General features: G+C 39.4%; 1 protein-coding gene across 5 annotated transcripts in view; it reads right to left on the bottom strand.

Moving 5' to 3' along the window:
• Nucleotides 1–17,248, bottom strand: part of AK9 (adenylate kinase 9) — a 116,963-nt gene that overhangs the window by 72,471 nt on the left and 27,244 nt on the right. For all 5 annotated transcript variants that reach the window (XM_027551232.1, XM_027551235.1, XM_027551233.1 and 2 more), the window contains 5 exons: nt 16,519–16,593; nt 11,153–11,251; nt 8,568–8,707; nt 8,307–8,487; nt 1,358–1,499 (listed from right to left, as the gene is read on the bottom strand). In XM_027551232.1, coding sequence (XP_027407033.1) covers nt 1,358–1,499; nt 8,307–8,487; nt 8,568–8,707; nt 11,153–11,251; nt 16,519–16,593 — 637 coding nt within the window. The remainder of the gene's footprint in view (nt 1–1,357; nt 1,500–8,306; nt 8,488–8,567; nt 8,708–11,152; nt 11,252–16,518; nt 16,594–17,248) is intronic.

Here is a 17,248-nt window from a genome sequence, read left to right as displayed (position 1 = left end):
ATGTTTAGAACAGTATCTAACACAAGAAGGTGCTCAAGTGTTTGTTGATATAATTATTCATTTTTGAATGAATTCATTTTTAATTTTAAAATTATTCATTTTTAATGAATTTTGAGTTCATTTCAAAATTTTGAGTTCATTTCAAAATTCAATTTTGAATTCAAAAATTCATTTTTGAATCAATTATTCATTTTTGTTATTCAAAACTGAATGACAAGCCATCTTAGAAGTTTGAGTCAATATTTCCAGATATCTTACATATTTATTAATTGTCCAAGAGTATTTTTTAATTTTGGTCTTAATTCTGAAGATAATACAATAAACACATAAATTCATTCTTTATTATCTGTGCTCAATCAATCAGTTGTGTCTGACTCTTTGAGACCCTGTGGACCATAGCCCACCAGTTTCCTCTGTCCATGGGATTACCCAGGCAAGAATACTGGAGTTTGTTGCCGTTTCCTATCCCAGGGGATCTTCCAAACGCAGGGACTGAAGCTGTGTCGCCTGTGTTTCCTGCATTCCAGGCGGATTCTTTACCACTGATCCATGATCATTTGGATGGCATATTATTTCAATGCTGGTCTTTTTGTGGTTGCTTTTTGTAATCTCTCAGGCACCAGGTTGTACTTTCTTACTTGATTATAGGTTAATGAGAAAGAAGAGAGGCAGATTTATTAGGCAAAACCTGTGTTCTTTCCTAGCAAAAGCTCAATATTGCCATGTAAGAAGTAATTTCCTTGACCTTTAAATAGTTTCCAGCATAGGAAATGATGGGGAGCTTTCCAGTGTATGTAAAAAGTTAGTGAAATCCTAATAGCAGATTCGGACAAATAGAGGATGTTCAAGTCTTAGCTATGCCACCATCTGGATGAATTTCAGGAAGCCATTTAACCTCTCGTGCTTCTGTCTCCTCATCGATGACTTTTTCATTTATAACATTTTGAATCTGAAAATAATATTCCCCAAATAAAAACACTGACTTACAATCAAGGCTGACACAGAGGCCTAGAACAACAACAGCAGCAGCAATAACACAAACTCCATGAGTCAGACAAAGTGTCGTTGTTGTCATCGCCCCTGGTGTAAATAAAGGGGTAAATTCTGCCCAGGAAGCAGATCCATAAAAGAAAAGAAATCTAAGTTTGAAAACTCTTTATGATTCCTTTCCTTAGAAATCCAGAGTTGGAATCTTTTTCTCAGTGTATGATTCAGGTTTATGTGTATTCATTTCTCCAACCACTTATTCTGAGGCTGCAGTGTGCAAGATGCCAGGGATATCAAGACAAACCAAGACTGTGCCCTCAGGGAGCCAGGCTTAACTACTGTTAAAACACACATTAAAAAAATAGTTCACCATTTTTAGCTTGTAGTTCTAAGAGAAGCCGTTCTTTGACAACTTTAATGGCTGCTTCAGTGGCCTCAGCTATAGTGTTTCTGGTTAACATTTCAAGGGCTTTATCAAAACGTGGTTGAATCACTTTATCATAGTCAACTACCTGCAAAGAATATTTGAGAAAACCAATATAAGCACAAGTTACTCTGAAAACTAAGCACATTGTTCATCAACATCTATTTCTACAGCTATACCTATGTATCTCAAAAATCTTAATGCTGCTTGAGGTATGTTATTTTCAGAATTCACCGATTTTTAATACATATATATATTATATATGTATTTTTATACATATATATATTATATATGTATGATCATGTAATATGTATTCAAATTACATACATATTTTAAACATCAACATTTTATTTATAGTCTAATACAATAAAAGGCACCCATTTTAAGTACAGAGTTTGATGAGTTTTTATAAATATGTACATAAAAACCACTACAATAAAAATATAGAACATTTTTATCACCCTCTAAAGTCTCCTCATCACCCTTTATAGTCAGTGCCTGGCCCTTAGCAACCACTTTGTTTACCATCATATACAGACAAATTTTGCCTTTTCTAGAATTTCATATAAATGGAAACAAACAGTATATAATCTTTTCCAAGCTTTTCTCCCTTAGCATAATGTTTTTGAGATTCAACAATATAACTGTATATCTCAGTGGTCTATTCCTTTGTGTTTTTGAGCAGTATCATTGTATGAATATATAGGTTTTTTTTTTTAATTCATTCATCATGGACCTTTGGGTTATTTCTAGTTTCAGTTCAGTTCAGTTCAGTTGCTCAGTCGTGTCCGACTCTTTGCGACTCCATGAATTGCAGCACGCCAGGCCTCCTTGTCCCTCACCAACTCCCAGAGTTCACTCAGACTCACGTCCATCGAGTCGGTGATGCCATCCAGCCATCTCATCCTCTGTCGTCCCCTTCTCCTCCTGCCCCCAATCCCTCCCAGCATCAGAGTCTTTTCCAATGAGTCAACTCTTCACATGAGGTGGCCAAAGTACTGGAGTTTCAGCTTTAGCATCATTCCTTCCAAAGAAACCCCAGAGCTGATCTCTTTCCGAATGGACTGGTTGGATCTCCTTGCAGTTTTAGGGACTCTCAAGAGTCTTCTTCAACACCACAGCTCAAAAGCGTCAATTCTACGGCGTTCAGCCTTCTTCACAGTCCAACTCTCCCATCCATACATGACCACAGGAAAAACCATAGCCTTGACTAGATGGACCTTTGTTGGCAAAGTAATGTCTCTGCTTTTGAATATGCTATCTAGGTTGAACATAACTTTTCTTCCAAGGAGTAAGTGTCTTTTAATTTCATGGCTGCAGTCACCATCTGCAGTGATTTTGGAGCCCCAAAAAATAAAGTCTGACACTGTTTCCACTGTTTTCCCATCTATTTCCCATTTCTAGTTTGGGCTATTATAAATAAAGAAGCAATGAACATTTGTGAGAAAGTCTTTTTGTGGACCTATGTTTTCATTTCTGTTGGATAAACAGCGAGGAGTAGAATTACTGGGTCATATGATAAGTGTACGGAGAAGGCAATGGCACCCCACTCCAGTACTCTTGCCTGGAAAATCCCATGGACGGAGGAGCCTGGTAGGCTGCAGTCCATGGGTCCGCAAAAGTCGGACACGACTGAGTAACTTCACTTTCACTTTTCACTTTCCTGCATTGGAGAAGGAAATGGCAACCCACTCCAGTGTTCTTGCCTGGAGAATCCCAGGGACAGAGGAGCCTGGTGGGCTGCTGTCTATGGGGTCACACAGAGTCAGACACGACTGAAGCGACTTGGCAGCAGCAGTAGCAACATGATAAGTGTATGTATGACTTTATACTAAACCACTGAACTGTTTCCAGAGTGGTTGAAACTAGTTTATATTCCTAGCAGCAAAGTATTAAAATTGCAGTTATTCTATCTCATCATTAGCACTTGATTTTGTGAATCTTTTACATTTTAGCCACCCTAGTTGGTGAGAAATCTCATTGTATTGTAAATTTAACTATCCCTGCCGCTGCTGCTGCTAAGTCGCTTCAGTCGTGTCCGACTCTGTGCGACCCCATAGATGGCAGGCTCCCCCGTCCCTGGGATTCTCCAGGCAAGAACACTGGAGTGGGTTGCCATTTCCTTCTCCAATGCAGGAAAGTGAAAAGTGAAAGTGAAGTCGCTCAATCGTGTGCGACTCTTCGTGACCCCATGGACTGCAGCCTACCAGGCTCCTCTGTCCATGGGATTTTCCAGGCAAGAGTACTGGAGTGGGGTGCCATCGCCTTCTCCGTTAACTGTCCCTAATCACTAACAATTTTATGAGTGTATTGGTAGTTCATTTACCCATATGTTTTTAAGCATATGTTCAACTTTCAAAAAACTAGGTTAGAATTCTACATATTTTTGAATATAAGTCCTTTGGTAGATACTAAATACTGAATATTGGGATGTTAGATTTCTATATATGCCTTTTAAGTTTAAATAATGTTTTCATACTTCTAGATTTCATTTTGCTTTTCCTTCAATATGCTTGTATTATTTTATTTTATGCCAATAAAAATACATCCAGACCATCACTTTTTTTCACACCAACATTTTTTAATTTAAAAATATGGCTTTATTGAGATATACCATCCAATTCACACAGTTAAATTAATCCATTAATTTTTAAAAATTTTATTTTTAACTGGGGAATAATTGCTTTATTAATACAATATTATATTGACTTTCGCCACACAATTATGTGAATCAGCCATTAAGTATACATATGCCCCCTCCCTCTTGAACCTCCCTACCACCCCCTACCCCATCCTGCCCCTCTAGATTGTCACAGAGAACGACATTGAGCTCCCTGGGTTATACAGAACTTCCTATTAGCTACTAGTTTACTTATGGTAATGTATATGTTTCACTGCTACTCTCTCAATTTGTCCCACCCTCTGCTTTCCCTGCTGTGTCCAGAGTCTTGCCTTTATGTCTGTATCTCTATTCCTGCCCTGCAAATAGGTTCATCAGTACCATTCTTCTATATTTATTAAATATGCATGAATATATGCCCTATCATTTTTAATGGATGTAAGTATTATATTAGATAAAAATATTACAACTTATTTAAAGTACCAATAATACATATTTTGCTATTATACACTAGGCTATGGATATGTATATGTCTTTGACAGTTTTTTCAAGAAAAATCTATAGTTCAAAGGATATGCATAGATTTTAGACTTTTATAGATATGTCCAATAGCTATCCAGAATGGTTACACTCTAACCAGCAATGTATGAGAATGTACTTTCCTAATCCTAGCCATACATCGGTATTGGGTGATTTTTCAACAGTGAGGTTAACATAATATATCTCTGGGTTTTTTGGCCTCTCCCTGATTATTAAGGTGATAATCCTTTTCTCATGTGTAATGGCTATTTGAATCAATTATTTCATGAATTGCCTGTTTGCTATCTTTTTCTACTGGGGCTTTAAAATACTGATTTGTAAAAATGCTTTACATTTTAAAATTATAATTCTTTTGTCTGACACATACTCCGATGGTTTTAAAACATATCCACAAATTCTTTAATACTCTTTTCTTCAGAAGGTGAAGCCTAATTCCCATCTTCTTTAGTTCAGTTCAGTCGCTCAGTTGTGTCCGACTCTTTGCGACCCCATGAATCACAGCACGCCAGGCCTCCCTGTCCATCACCAACTCCCGGAGTTCACTCAGACTCACGTCCATCGAGTCAGTGATGCCATCCAGCCATCTCATCCTCTGTGTCCCCTTCTCCTCCTGCCCCCAATCCCTCCCAGCATCAGAGTCTTTTCCAATGAGTCAACTTTTCGCATGAGATGGCCAAAGTACTGGAGTTTCCGCTTCAGCATCATTCCCTCCAAAGAAATTCCAGGGCTTATTTCCTTCAGAAAGAACTGGTTGGATCTCCTTGCAGTCCAAGGGACTCTCAAGAGTCTTCTCCAACACCACAGCTCAAAAGCATCAATTCTTCGGCGCTCAGCCTTCTTCACAGTCCAACTCTCCCATCCATACATGACCACAAGAAAAACCATAGCCTTGACTAGATGGACCTTTGTTGGCAAAGTTAATGTCTCTGCTTTTGAATATGCTATCTAGGTTGGTCATAACTTTCCTTCCAAGGAGTAAGTGTCTTTTAATTTCATGGCTGCAGTCACCATCTGCAGTGATTTGGAGCCCCCAAAAATAAAGTCTGACACTGTTTCCACTGTTTCCCCATCTAATTCCCATGAAGTGATGGGACTGGATGCCATGATCTTCATTTTCTGAATGTTGAGTTTTAAGCCAACTTTTTCACTCTCCACTTTCACTTTCATCAAGAGGCTTTTTAGTTCCTCTTCACTTTCTGCCATAAGGGTGGTGTTATCTGCATATCTGAGGTTATTGATATTTTTCCCGGCAATCTTGATTCCAGCTTGTGTTTCTTCCAGTCCAGCATTTCTCATGATATACTCTGCATATAAGTTAAATAAGCAGGGTGACAATATACAGCCTTGACATACTCCTTTTCCTATTTGGAACCAGTCTGTTGTTCCATGTCCAGTTCTAACGGTTGCTTCCTGACCTGCATACAGATTTCTCAAGAGGCAGGTCAAGTGGTCTGGTATTCCCATCTCTTTCAGAATTTTCCACAGTTTATTGTGATCCATGCAGTCAAAGGCTTTGGCACAGTCAATAAAGCAGAAATAGATGCTTTTCTGGAACTCTCTTGCTTTTTCCATGATCCAGCGGATGCTGGCAATTTGATCTCTGGTTCCTCTGCCTTTTCTAAAACCAGCTTGAACATCAGGAAGTTCACAGTTCACAAATTGCTGAAGCCTGGCTTGGAGAATTTTGAGCATTACTTTACTAGCGTGTGAGATGAGTGCAACTGTGCAGTATTTGAGCATTGTTTGGCATTGCCTTTCTTTGGGATTGGAATGAAAACTGACCTTTTCCAGTTCCATGGCCACTGCTGAGTTTTCCAAATTTGCTGGCATATTGAGTGCAGCACTTTCACAGCATCATCTTTCAGGATTTGGAATAGCTCAACTGGAATTCCATCACCTCCACTAGCTTTGTTCATAGTGATGCTTTCTAAGGCCCACTTGACTTCACATTCCAGAATGTCTGGATCTAGGTGAGTGATCACACCATCGTGATTATCTGGGTCATGAAGATCTTTTTTGTACAGTTCTGTGTATTCTTGCCACCTCTTCTTAATATCTTCTGCTTCTGTTAGGTCCATACCATTTCTGTCCTTTATCGAGCCCATCTTTGCATGAAATGTTCCCTTCGTATCTCTAATTTTCTTGAAGAGATCTCTAGTCTTTCCCATTCTGTTGTTCTCCTCTATTTCTTTGCATTGATCGCTGAAGAAGGCTTTCTTATCTCTTCTTGCTATTCTTTGGAACACTGCATTCAGATGCTTATATCTTTCCTTTTCTCCTTTGCTTTTGGCTTCTCTTCTTTTCACAGCTATTTGTAAGGCCTCCCCAGACAGCCATTTTGCTTTTTTTGCATTTCTTTTCCATGGGGATGGTCTTGATCCCTGTCTCCTGTACAATGTCATGAACCTCATTCCATAGTTCATCAGGCACTCTATCTATCAGATCTAGGCCCTTAAATTTATTTCTCACTTCCACTGTATAATCATAAGGGATTTGATTTAGGTCACACCCGAATGGTCTAGTGGTTTTCCCTACTTTCTTCAATTTAAGTCTGAATTTGGTAATAAGGAGTTCATGATCTGAGCCACAGTCAGCTCCTGGTCTTGTTTTTGTTGACTGTATAGAGCTTCTCCATCTTTGGCTGCAAAGAATATGATCAATCTGATTTCAGTGTTGACCATCTGGTGATGTCCATGTGTAGAGTCTTCTCTTGTGTTGTTGGAAGAGGGTGTTTGCTATGACCAGTGCATTTTCTTGGCAGAACTCTATTAGTCTTTGCCCTGCTTCATTCCATATTCCAAGGCCAAATTTGCCTGTTATTCCAGGTGTTTCTTGACTTCCTGCTTTTGCATTCCAGTCCCCTATAATGAAAAGGACATCTTTTTTGGGTGTTAGTTCTAAAAGGTCTTGTAGGTCTTCATAGAACCGTTCAACTTCAGCTTCTTCAGCGTTACTGGTTGGGGCATAGACTTGGATTACTGTGATATTGAATGGTTTGCCTTGGAAACGAACAGAGATCATTCTGTTGTTTTTGAGATTGCATCCAAGTACTGCATTTCAGACTCTTTTGTTGACCATGATGGCTACTCTATTTCTTCTGAGGGATTCCTGCCTGCAGTAGTAGATATAATGGTCATCTGAGTTAAATTCACCCATTCCAGTCCATTTCAGTTCGCTGATTCCTAGAATGTCGACATTCACTCTTGCCATGTCTTGTTTGACCACTTCCAATTTGCCTTGATTCATGGACCTGACATTCCAGGTTCCTATGCAATATTGCTCTTTACAGCATTGGACCTTGCTTCTATCACCAGTCACATCCACACTGGGTATTGTTTTTGCTTTGGCTCCATCTCTTCATTCTTTCTGGAGTTATTTCTCCACTGATCTCTAGTAGCATATTGGGCACCTACTGACCTGGGGAGTTCCTCTTTCAGTATCCTATCATTTTGCCTTGGACTTAATGACTTACTTTAAATGAATTATATTATGGTACATTTTTCATTTAAGAAGTGAAAAGGCAAAGCAGAACAGTAGAAAATATTTATAATGTCTATAACAAAAATTTGTATGTATACAACATAAGGAACTCCTGCCAATAATGATGCAAAAAAGTTGGAATGAGCAAGAAGCTTGAACAAACACTTCTAAAAGAGAATACATGAATAACATATAAAAAATGTTGAACCTCATTAGTCATAAGGGAAATGCAAATTGAATCAGCTAAGTAGTTACCTTTCCTTTGTAATGTTTTGCAAGCAAATTGCTAAGTGTTGTTTTCCCTGAAGACTGAGGTCCAAATATGAATACTTTAAATGGTGGTGCTGGCATAGGTGGAATAAGATAGGGACGTGGGTTCAATAGAAATGTTTTTAATGCCTCTTCTGATGAAAGACAGTACATTTTACCTAGAAAACTAAAAATATGTCATTATCATAAACAACTGAAAAGAAGTATGGGCACATTTTAAAATTAAATTCTGAAAATCTTACCTACCTCACAGAAAAATCTGGCAATCCTTGAAAAATGTTACCTTCTTTTAAAGTCACAGGACATGTACGTCCCCATCGGCTTCTCTGCCATCTATATCTTGGTGCAATAAGTTTATAAGATGCGAGAGTACGGAACAGCTCATCCTGTTAGTAACAAACATTAAACATGTGGGCATAAGTTTTGCTGAAATTCACATTATTATTTCATTTGTTATTTGACCATGCTCTACTATTTAAGAAATAATTAAGACAGGATTTTTTTTTTCTTAATTGCAGCCATCTGCACTTGTCCAACATTTACTTAGATAAATAGTTTTCATTTCTGTTTTAAGACCTTGTTTAAATTTTACCAAGTATTTTCTGTTGTAGGTTAGAATGAGCATAAGGTGGATAAAGGGTTTTCTATAATCTATTTCAGGAAAGTTGGAAAAATTCTTATTGAAAAGGTTTGAAAATAGTTACTTTAGTTAATTTACCTAAGTTTTAAAATAGTAAGATGCCATAGGCACATTTGTATTGACTTAGCTCTTTCATTTTTCTTAAATATAAAAGTCTCCCTCAGTAATCTTCCATTTATCACCTCCCAAGAAGTTAAGAACCACTGTTGCAGCATCAGAGAGCAAAGAGGCATGCTGGTTGTGGGGATCCTGCCTGGATGTCCCCAGTTGTAGGCTGCAAGAAGCTAAACTTGAAGGAAACTGTCAATGCTTAGGTGAGCTGTAGGAGACTGAGAACTTTGTCAGTGGGGTACACTGGGCTACACCCTTCTCCATGAATCAACAGACAGTGAGCTAGGGGCTGAAAGTGAAAGTCACTCTGTTGAGTCTGACTCTTTGCGACCCCACGGATTATACAGTCCTTGGAATTCTCCAGACCAGAATACTGGAGTGGGTAGCCTTTCCCTTGGTACACAGTTAAGTCAGGAAGCAGCTGCTTTTTCCTCACTATCCCTATTTCCTGTCCAAACTTGGGAAAAGTGTTTGGATAGCTGACCATGCTCCCCTCTCAAGTCTCTGGGCCATGTATCTATTGGGGCAATGAGAAGATAATCTTTCAGATGACTTTGATATCACAGCCTTAAAAAAGATCAGGACTGCCTCTGGTTAAACAAGGCAGACTGAACACACGCATTTGGGTTTGCTGATTTCCTAAAACCTTGCGGAAATCACAGCAGAATTCATTTCATGAGAAATGGACAGAGGAACAGGGGAGAAAGACCAGAAGAGCTGACAGCTGGGCAGTTGCAGCTACATACTTCTGTAAACTAAAAAGCAGGTGGACTAGTGGTAACTGAGGTCAGAGGAAAGTGAAAGCTCAGTGTCTGTGGTGGCAGGGAGGGTGATGGAGGATGGGCTGAGGACAAGAAGAAGCAAGTCAAGTTCCCGAAAGGCTCAGGACCTGACAGCAGGCACCTCTGAAGAGGAGGAATGGAGAGCAGAAGACAGGATTGGCTGAGAATCTTTAAGAGGAGGTTCTAGTGGCCAGGGCTGCACCCCACTTCACTTAGTCAGCCATTGCCTCTTCAGAAGACCTCAGCCAAAAGACTGGATGCTTCCCTTTGGGAGAGGCTGAACCAAAAGAGAAGATTAAGCCCATTTGGCTTTTCCTTGTGAAACTACCCTCCACTAGCCCTCTCCCTCTCTAGCGCCCTCCTCTCCTGCGGTTCACTCTTCCAGGGCCTCTCAGGCTCATTCTCATTCTTTTCCCGCGAGAAGTTGAGAACTAGCCACTGTGGCCTGCCGCCCACCATGCTCGGAGCTGCAGCAGTGCCCAGAGCTGCCCTATCCTGGCTTGCATCCTCCTCCATGCCATCGTCCTTTCCCTGACGCCGAGACCCCGGGGTCTGCAGGCTGAAAGAACCTCCAGGTTTTCTGAATACTTTAAAATTTTCCTTCAATGATGACCTAGAAGAAGAGGCTCAGTACAGAGCCTCTGTGTGCATCAGGCCCACCTTTCCTCCTCTTCAGTATCAATTCGTGTTACCTATTCCCAGCTATGTTCACCCATTAAAATCTAGGGATTACACAGTACAGGAAAACAAAATGATCTCTATCCTTAAAGATCATTTTATTTGAATTATAATACCTACTTATGATTCTGGCATTAGTTGTTTAATTCCTATTTTTTTAAAAAGGCGAATCTAAACTTCCCAGAATAGATTAAGTCCTCCAGCTAAAAAGTTCTGGTGGCTCTTTTAGCACTCGGCAATTTATAAGTTGAGGACCGTCACATCCACATTACGTCACTTTAGTAGTTATTTTAAAAACTGGTTGAATGATGGAGGGAATGAACAAATATTTAGAGAATTGAGGGCTGTTATGTCTTTAGTGTTGCGATTTTTTAAAACTAAACTTGGGTTTCTTTATTTCTTATTATACTTATGAAATTGTTCTGATTTATTGTCTTTCTTTGTTTCAAAACTTTTGTTTAGTGTTTACAAGGATATTGTGCCAATATTATAGCTTCTGAAAAATCAAATCTATTTTTATAAAAGGTGTTCTGAGATCCTTTTAAACCTTGAAAGGATACAAATTAAGGGTGCAACATAGAGGGGAAGGGTAGACTTTCAAACAATTAAAGGTAACTTACATTTTCCATTGTGTCATTAATATCTTCCTCTGTACTCTGAAGTTTGGTTATAACAGCTGCTCTTTTTAGGTTTAGATATTTAAGTCGATCCATAACCGTCTAAATTTAAAGGAGAAGTCTTTTTAATACATTGGCATTTGAACATTTCAAATATTTTGAAAAAGTCATGTGCTCATGAGCAGAATATTTACTTGTTCTTCCTGGCTTCTGGTAGATTGCTGGCAATTTTTAGTGTTGCTTGGCTTGTAGTTGCATCACTCCAATCTCTGCCTCTATTGTGAGCCATTTTCTCCCTGCATTCATAAATCTCTTAAAAGGATGCCAGCCACATTGGATTAGGGCCCATCCTAATTCACTGTGGCCTCATCTTAATTACATCTGAAAAGATCCTATTTCCAAATAAGGTCACACTTATAGGTATTGAAGTTTAGCTCCTCAATATTATCTTTTTTTGGGGAAACAATTCAATCCACTAGAGTCTGCCCTTTGGTCCTCAAATAGTCATGCCCTTTGAGGTCTAACACTGTGGGAGGTCTTCAGGCAGAGGGAAGAAGGCAGCCATGTAAAGATGGAAGCAGATGTTAGCATTAGCTACCACAAGCCAAGTGGTGCCTGGTGTTACCAGAAGCTGCAAGAGGCAATGATGGATCCCCACTTAGAGGCTTTGAATGGAGTGAAGCTCTGCCAACACCTCGATATTAGACTTCTAGCCTCTAGAACTGTAATAAATATCTGTCATTGTAAAATACCTAGTTTGCGGTACTTTGTTATGGAAGCACTAAGAAACTAATATACTATGTAGAAGACTATGAAACAGAGTCTGAGATGAGAGATGGTAAGATAGACAAGGTCCTGATGGAGTATTGCAATCTATGGTAGATTGTATTATTTGTTCACAATCCATTCTTTCCTCCTTTCCCTTGTTAATGCCCTAGTTTATGTGAGAATACTTAGTTCATTGGTATTGAGCTTCTCCATGTAACTTGTTCTGGCCAATGAACTGTAGGCAGAAGTACCAGGGTGCCAGTGCCAGCTGGGGCCTTAACAATCTTGGTGAATTTCAACCAGGCCTGGTGGAACTTCTGCCCTTTCCCTTGAGGAAAGTATCTCCCAGGTTGTAAAAAGCAGTCAAATTCTGAATGTATTTTGAAGAAGAAAAAGCCTGCTGTGTATGCTGACAGGTTGGTTGTTGGATGTGAGAAAAAGAGCGGCTGGAAGGACGGATATGGCATTTACTGAGAGGGGAAATCTCTGGGAGGACTGTCTTTGGGGCAAGGTGGTGGTGATGGTGGACCAGAATTTGTTGAAAATACTTTACTTTATGTATTTGGCTGTGCTGGGTCTTAGTTGTGGCACCTGGGATCTTCAGTCTTCCTTGCAGCATGTGGGATCTTTAGTTCCTGCATTCTAACTCTTAGTTGTGGCATGTAGGATCTAGTTCCCTGGTCAGTTCAGTTCAGTCACTCAGTTGTGTCCGACTCTTTGTGACCCCGTGAACTGCAGCACTCCAGGCCTCCCTGTCCATCACCAACTCCCGGATATCACCCAAACTCATGTCCATTGAGTTGGTGATGCCATCCAACCATTTCATCATCTGTCATCCCCTTCTCCTCCTGCCCTCAATTTTTCCCAGCATCAGGGTCTTTTCCAATGAGTCAGCTCTTCTCATCAGGTGGCCAAAGTATTGGAGTTTCAGCCTCAACATCAGTCCTTCCAATGAACACCCAGGACTGATCTCCTTTAGGATGGACTGGTTGGATCTCCTTGCAGTCCAAGGGACTCTCAAGAGTCTTCTCCAACACCACAGTTCAAAAGCATCAATTCTTCAGCACTTAGCTTTCATTATAGTCCAACTGTCACATCCATACATGACTACTGGAAAAACCATAGCCTTGACTAGACAGACTTTGTTGACAAAATAATGTTTCTGCTTTTTAATATGCTGTCTAGGTTGGTCACAACTTTCCTTCTAAGGAGTAAGCATCTTTTAATTTCATGGCTGCAATCACCATCTGCAGTGATTTTGGAACCCCAAAAAATAAAGTCAGCCACTGTTCCACTCTTTCCCCATCTATTTGCCATGAAGTGATGGGACCAGGTGCCATGATCTTAGTTTTCTGAATGCTGAGCTTTAAGCCAACTTTTTCACTCTCCTCTTTCACTTTCATCAAGAGGCTCTTTAGTTCTTCTTCACTTTCTGCCATAAGGGTGGTGTCATCTGCATATCTGAGGTTATTGATACTTCTCCCAGCAATCTTGATTCCAGCTTGTGCTTCTTCCAGCCCAGCGTTTCTCATGATGTACTCTGCATATAAGTTAAATGAGCAGGGTGACAATATACAGCCTTGACATACACTTTCCCCAATTTGGAACCAGTCTGTAATTTCATGTCTGGTTCTAACTGTTGCTTCTTGACTTGCATACAGATTTCTCAGGAGGCAGGTAAAGTGGTCAGGTATTCCCATCTTTCAGAATTTTTCACAGTTTGTTGTGATCTACACAGTCAAAGGCTTTAGTGTAGTCAATGAACCAGAATTACATGTTCTTCTGGAATTCTCTTGATTTTTTCTATGATCCCATGGATGGTTGCAATTTGATCTCTGGTTCCTCTGCCTTTTCTAAATCTAGCTTGTACAAATGGAAATTCTCAGTTCACATACTGTTGAAGTCTAGCTTGGAAGATTTTGAGCATGACATTGTTAGCATATGAAATGAGTGCAACTATGTGGTAGTTTGAACATTCTTTGGTATTGCCCTTCTTTGGGATTGGAATGAAAACTGACTTTTTCCAGTCCTTTGGCCACTGCTGAGTTTTCCAAATTTGCTGGCATATTGAGTGTGGCACTTTAACAGCATTTTCTTTTGGGATTTGAAATAGTTCAACTGGAATTCCATCACCTCTACTAGCTTTGTTTGTAGTGATGCTTCCTAAGGTTCACTTGACTTTGCACTCCAGGATGTCTGGCTCTAAGTAAGTGATCACACCATTGTGGTTATCCAGGTGACTAAGATCTTTTTTTGTACAGTTCTTCTGTGTATTCTTGCCACCTCTTCTTAATATCTTCTGCTTCTGTTAAGTCCATACCTTTTCTGTCCTTTATTGTACACATCTTTGCATAAAATATTCCCTTGGTATCTTCAATTTTCTTGAAGAGATATCTAGTCTTTCCCATCCTATTGTTTTCCTCTCTCTCTTTGCATTGTTCAGTTAGGAAGGCTTTATCTCTTTGCTATTCTTTGGAACTCTGCATTCAGATGGGAATCTCTCTCCTTTTCTTCTTTGCCTTTCGCTTCTCTTCTTAGATATTTGTAAGGCCTCCTCAGACAACCATTTTGTCTTTTTGCATTTCTTTTTCTTGGGAAGTTTTAGATCACTGCCTCCTGTACAATGTTATGAACCTCCATCCATAGTTCTTCAGGCACTCTATCAGATCTAATCCCTTGAATCTATTTGCCACTTCCACTATATAATCATAAGGGATTTGATTTAAATCATACCTGAATGGCCTAGTGTTCTTCCCTACTGTCTTCAATATAAGTCTGACTTTTGCAATAAGGAGTTCATGATCTGAGCCACAGTCAGCTCCTGGTCTTATTTTTGCTGACTGTATAGAGCTTCTCCATTTTCAGCTGCAAAGAGTATAGTCAACCTGATTTCGGTATTGACCATCTGGTGATGTCCATGTGTAGAGTCATCTCTTGTGTTGTTGGGAGAAGATGTTTGCTATGACCAGTGAGTTCTCTTGGCAAAACTCTGTTAGCTTTTGTCCTGCTTCATTTTGTACTCCAAAGCCAAACTTAGCTGCTACTCCAGGTATCTCTTGACTTCCTACTTTTGCATTCTGGTCCCCAGTGATGAAAAGGATATCTTTTTTAGCATTAGTCCTGCTGCTGCTGCAAAGTCACTTCAGTGGTGTCCCACTCTGTGCGACCCCAGAGACAGCAGCCCGCCAGACTCCCCCATCCCTGGGATTCTCCAGGCAAGAACGCTGGAGTGGGTTGCCATTTCCTTCTCCAATGCATGAAAGTGAGAAGTGAAAGTGAAGTCACTCAGCAGTGTCTGACTCTTAGCGACCCCATGGACTGCAGCCTACCAGGCTCCTCCGCCCATGGGATTTTCCAGGCAAGAGTACTGGAGTGGGGTGCCATTGCTTTCTCTGGTGTTAGTCCTAGAAGATTTTAAATGTCTTCATAGAACTGTTCAACTTCAGCTTCTTCAGCATTAGTGGTTGGAGCATAGATTTGGATTACTGTGATACTGAATGGTTTGCCTTGGAAACAAACTGAGATCATTCTGCCATTTTTGAGATTGCGTCCAAGTACTGCATTTCAGACTCTTTTGTTGTGAGGGCTATTCCATTTCTTCTAAGGGATTCTTGCCCACATCAGTAGATTTAATGGTCATCTGAATTAAATTCGCCCATTCCCATCCATTCCCATCCCGACACAACTGAGCGACCAACACATCCATTGTATGAATATACATTTTATTTATCCATTCATCAGTTGTTAGACATTGGGGTTGTTTCTACCTTCTGGCTATTGTGAATAGTGCTGCTATGAATATTCACATACAGATTTTCATTTAAACACCTGTATTCAGTTATTTTGGGCATATACCTAGGAGTTAAATTGTTGATTCATATGGTAACTCCATATTCAACCTTTTGAGGAACTGCCAAACTTTTTTCCAAAGTGGCCACACCATTTGCAGTCCTACCAACAATGTATGTTGGCCTTTGCTCGTGGCTCAGCAGTGCAGGAGATTGTAATGCAAGAGACTCCAGTTTGATCCCAAGGTTAGGAAGATCCCCTGGAGAAGGAAATGGCAACCCACTCCAGTATTCTTGTCCAGGAAATCCCATGGACAGAGGAGCCTGGCAGGCTACAGTCCATGAAGTTGTAAGAGTTGGACATGATTTAATGGCACTACCACAACAGTGTATGAATGTTCTGATTTTTCTACATCCTCACCAACATTTGTTATTCATTATCTGTTTTTTTGTTTTTCTTTTTAATTTTAGCCATCCTAGTGGATTTGAAGTGATATCTCCTTATAGCTTTGGTTTGCATTTCCCTATTACTCATGTTAAGCATTGTATCATGTGTTTATGGCTCTTATCTGCTTTTACTCTTTTTCAAGATACTGTTTGTCACACAGAGGTTTTAAATTCAAATGTAGTTTTGATTTAAATATGGACAGATGAATAAATATCATATCAAATTTTAAGTGTCAAAATGAATTTTTCAAAAATAAATGGTATTCAAAATGTAAATCTATTTCTGATACGAAAATAAGTATCATTCAGTCAATACTTTTTTGATTTTCCAAACTGTGACATATTCTTACTGAGCATTGCACTTACCATGAACAGCTCCTCTGGGGGCTTATTTCCATCTAGCTCAATGAGATACTGGGAATCATGTTCGGCCATTACTTCCTGCAGATAATCAAAAAGAAGCCTTATCATTCAGGATCATTGGCAAAAGTTCAGTCTTCATATACCATGAAGAAATCTTTAATGCTAAATTATTTGCTATATACATGACATACTGGATGTTATTTTCAGTGCTCAGGAGAACTTTTACAAAAGCCTAAACTAGTCATACCATGAATTCTGCTCTTTCTGTTTCTTTTGTTTTTCTCTACAGTGAAGCCAGTCTTTCCCAATAGAAATGTTTGGGGGCATCCATCTCTCTGCATATATTCATAGAATAATTTCTGCCAAACGGCTAGATGAAGAATGGCCTTGGTTTGTTTCACTTTTTATTCCCCTGGCTGTGGGTGATGTTCAGTATCTAGAAATCCATCTCTGTAAACTACTGAACCATAACCTCTGTGCATTTTGTTAGACCTTTCTTTTCCTTAACATTCATGAAAAGTCTTTAACCTTTATCTGCCATATGGTTTGCAAATGTTTTACCTGACTATGATTTATCATTTGACTTTGTTTATGGTATCTTTTGTATTATAAAATATATTTATGATTAAATCTGTTATCATTGTTTCTGGATTTCCTTTCTTCTTTAAATTAGATTTTTCTGTATCTCAAGATTATATTAATATTCTTGTAAATTTTCTTCCATTCCCAGAAA

Source organism: Bos indicus x Bos taurus, chromosome 9, assembly GCF_003369695.1.
Source record: "Bos indicus x Bos taurus breed Angus x Brahman F1 hybrid chromosome 9, Bos_hybrid_MaternalHap_v2.0, whole genome shotgun sequence".
Lineage (NCBI taxonomy): Eukaryota > Metazoa > Chordata > Mammalia > Artiodactyla > Bovidae > Bos > Bos indicus x Bos taurus.
The sequence above is the reverse complement of the archived record's forward strand: the minus strand, read 5'-3'. Positions and strand labels throughout refer to the sequence as shown.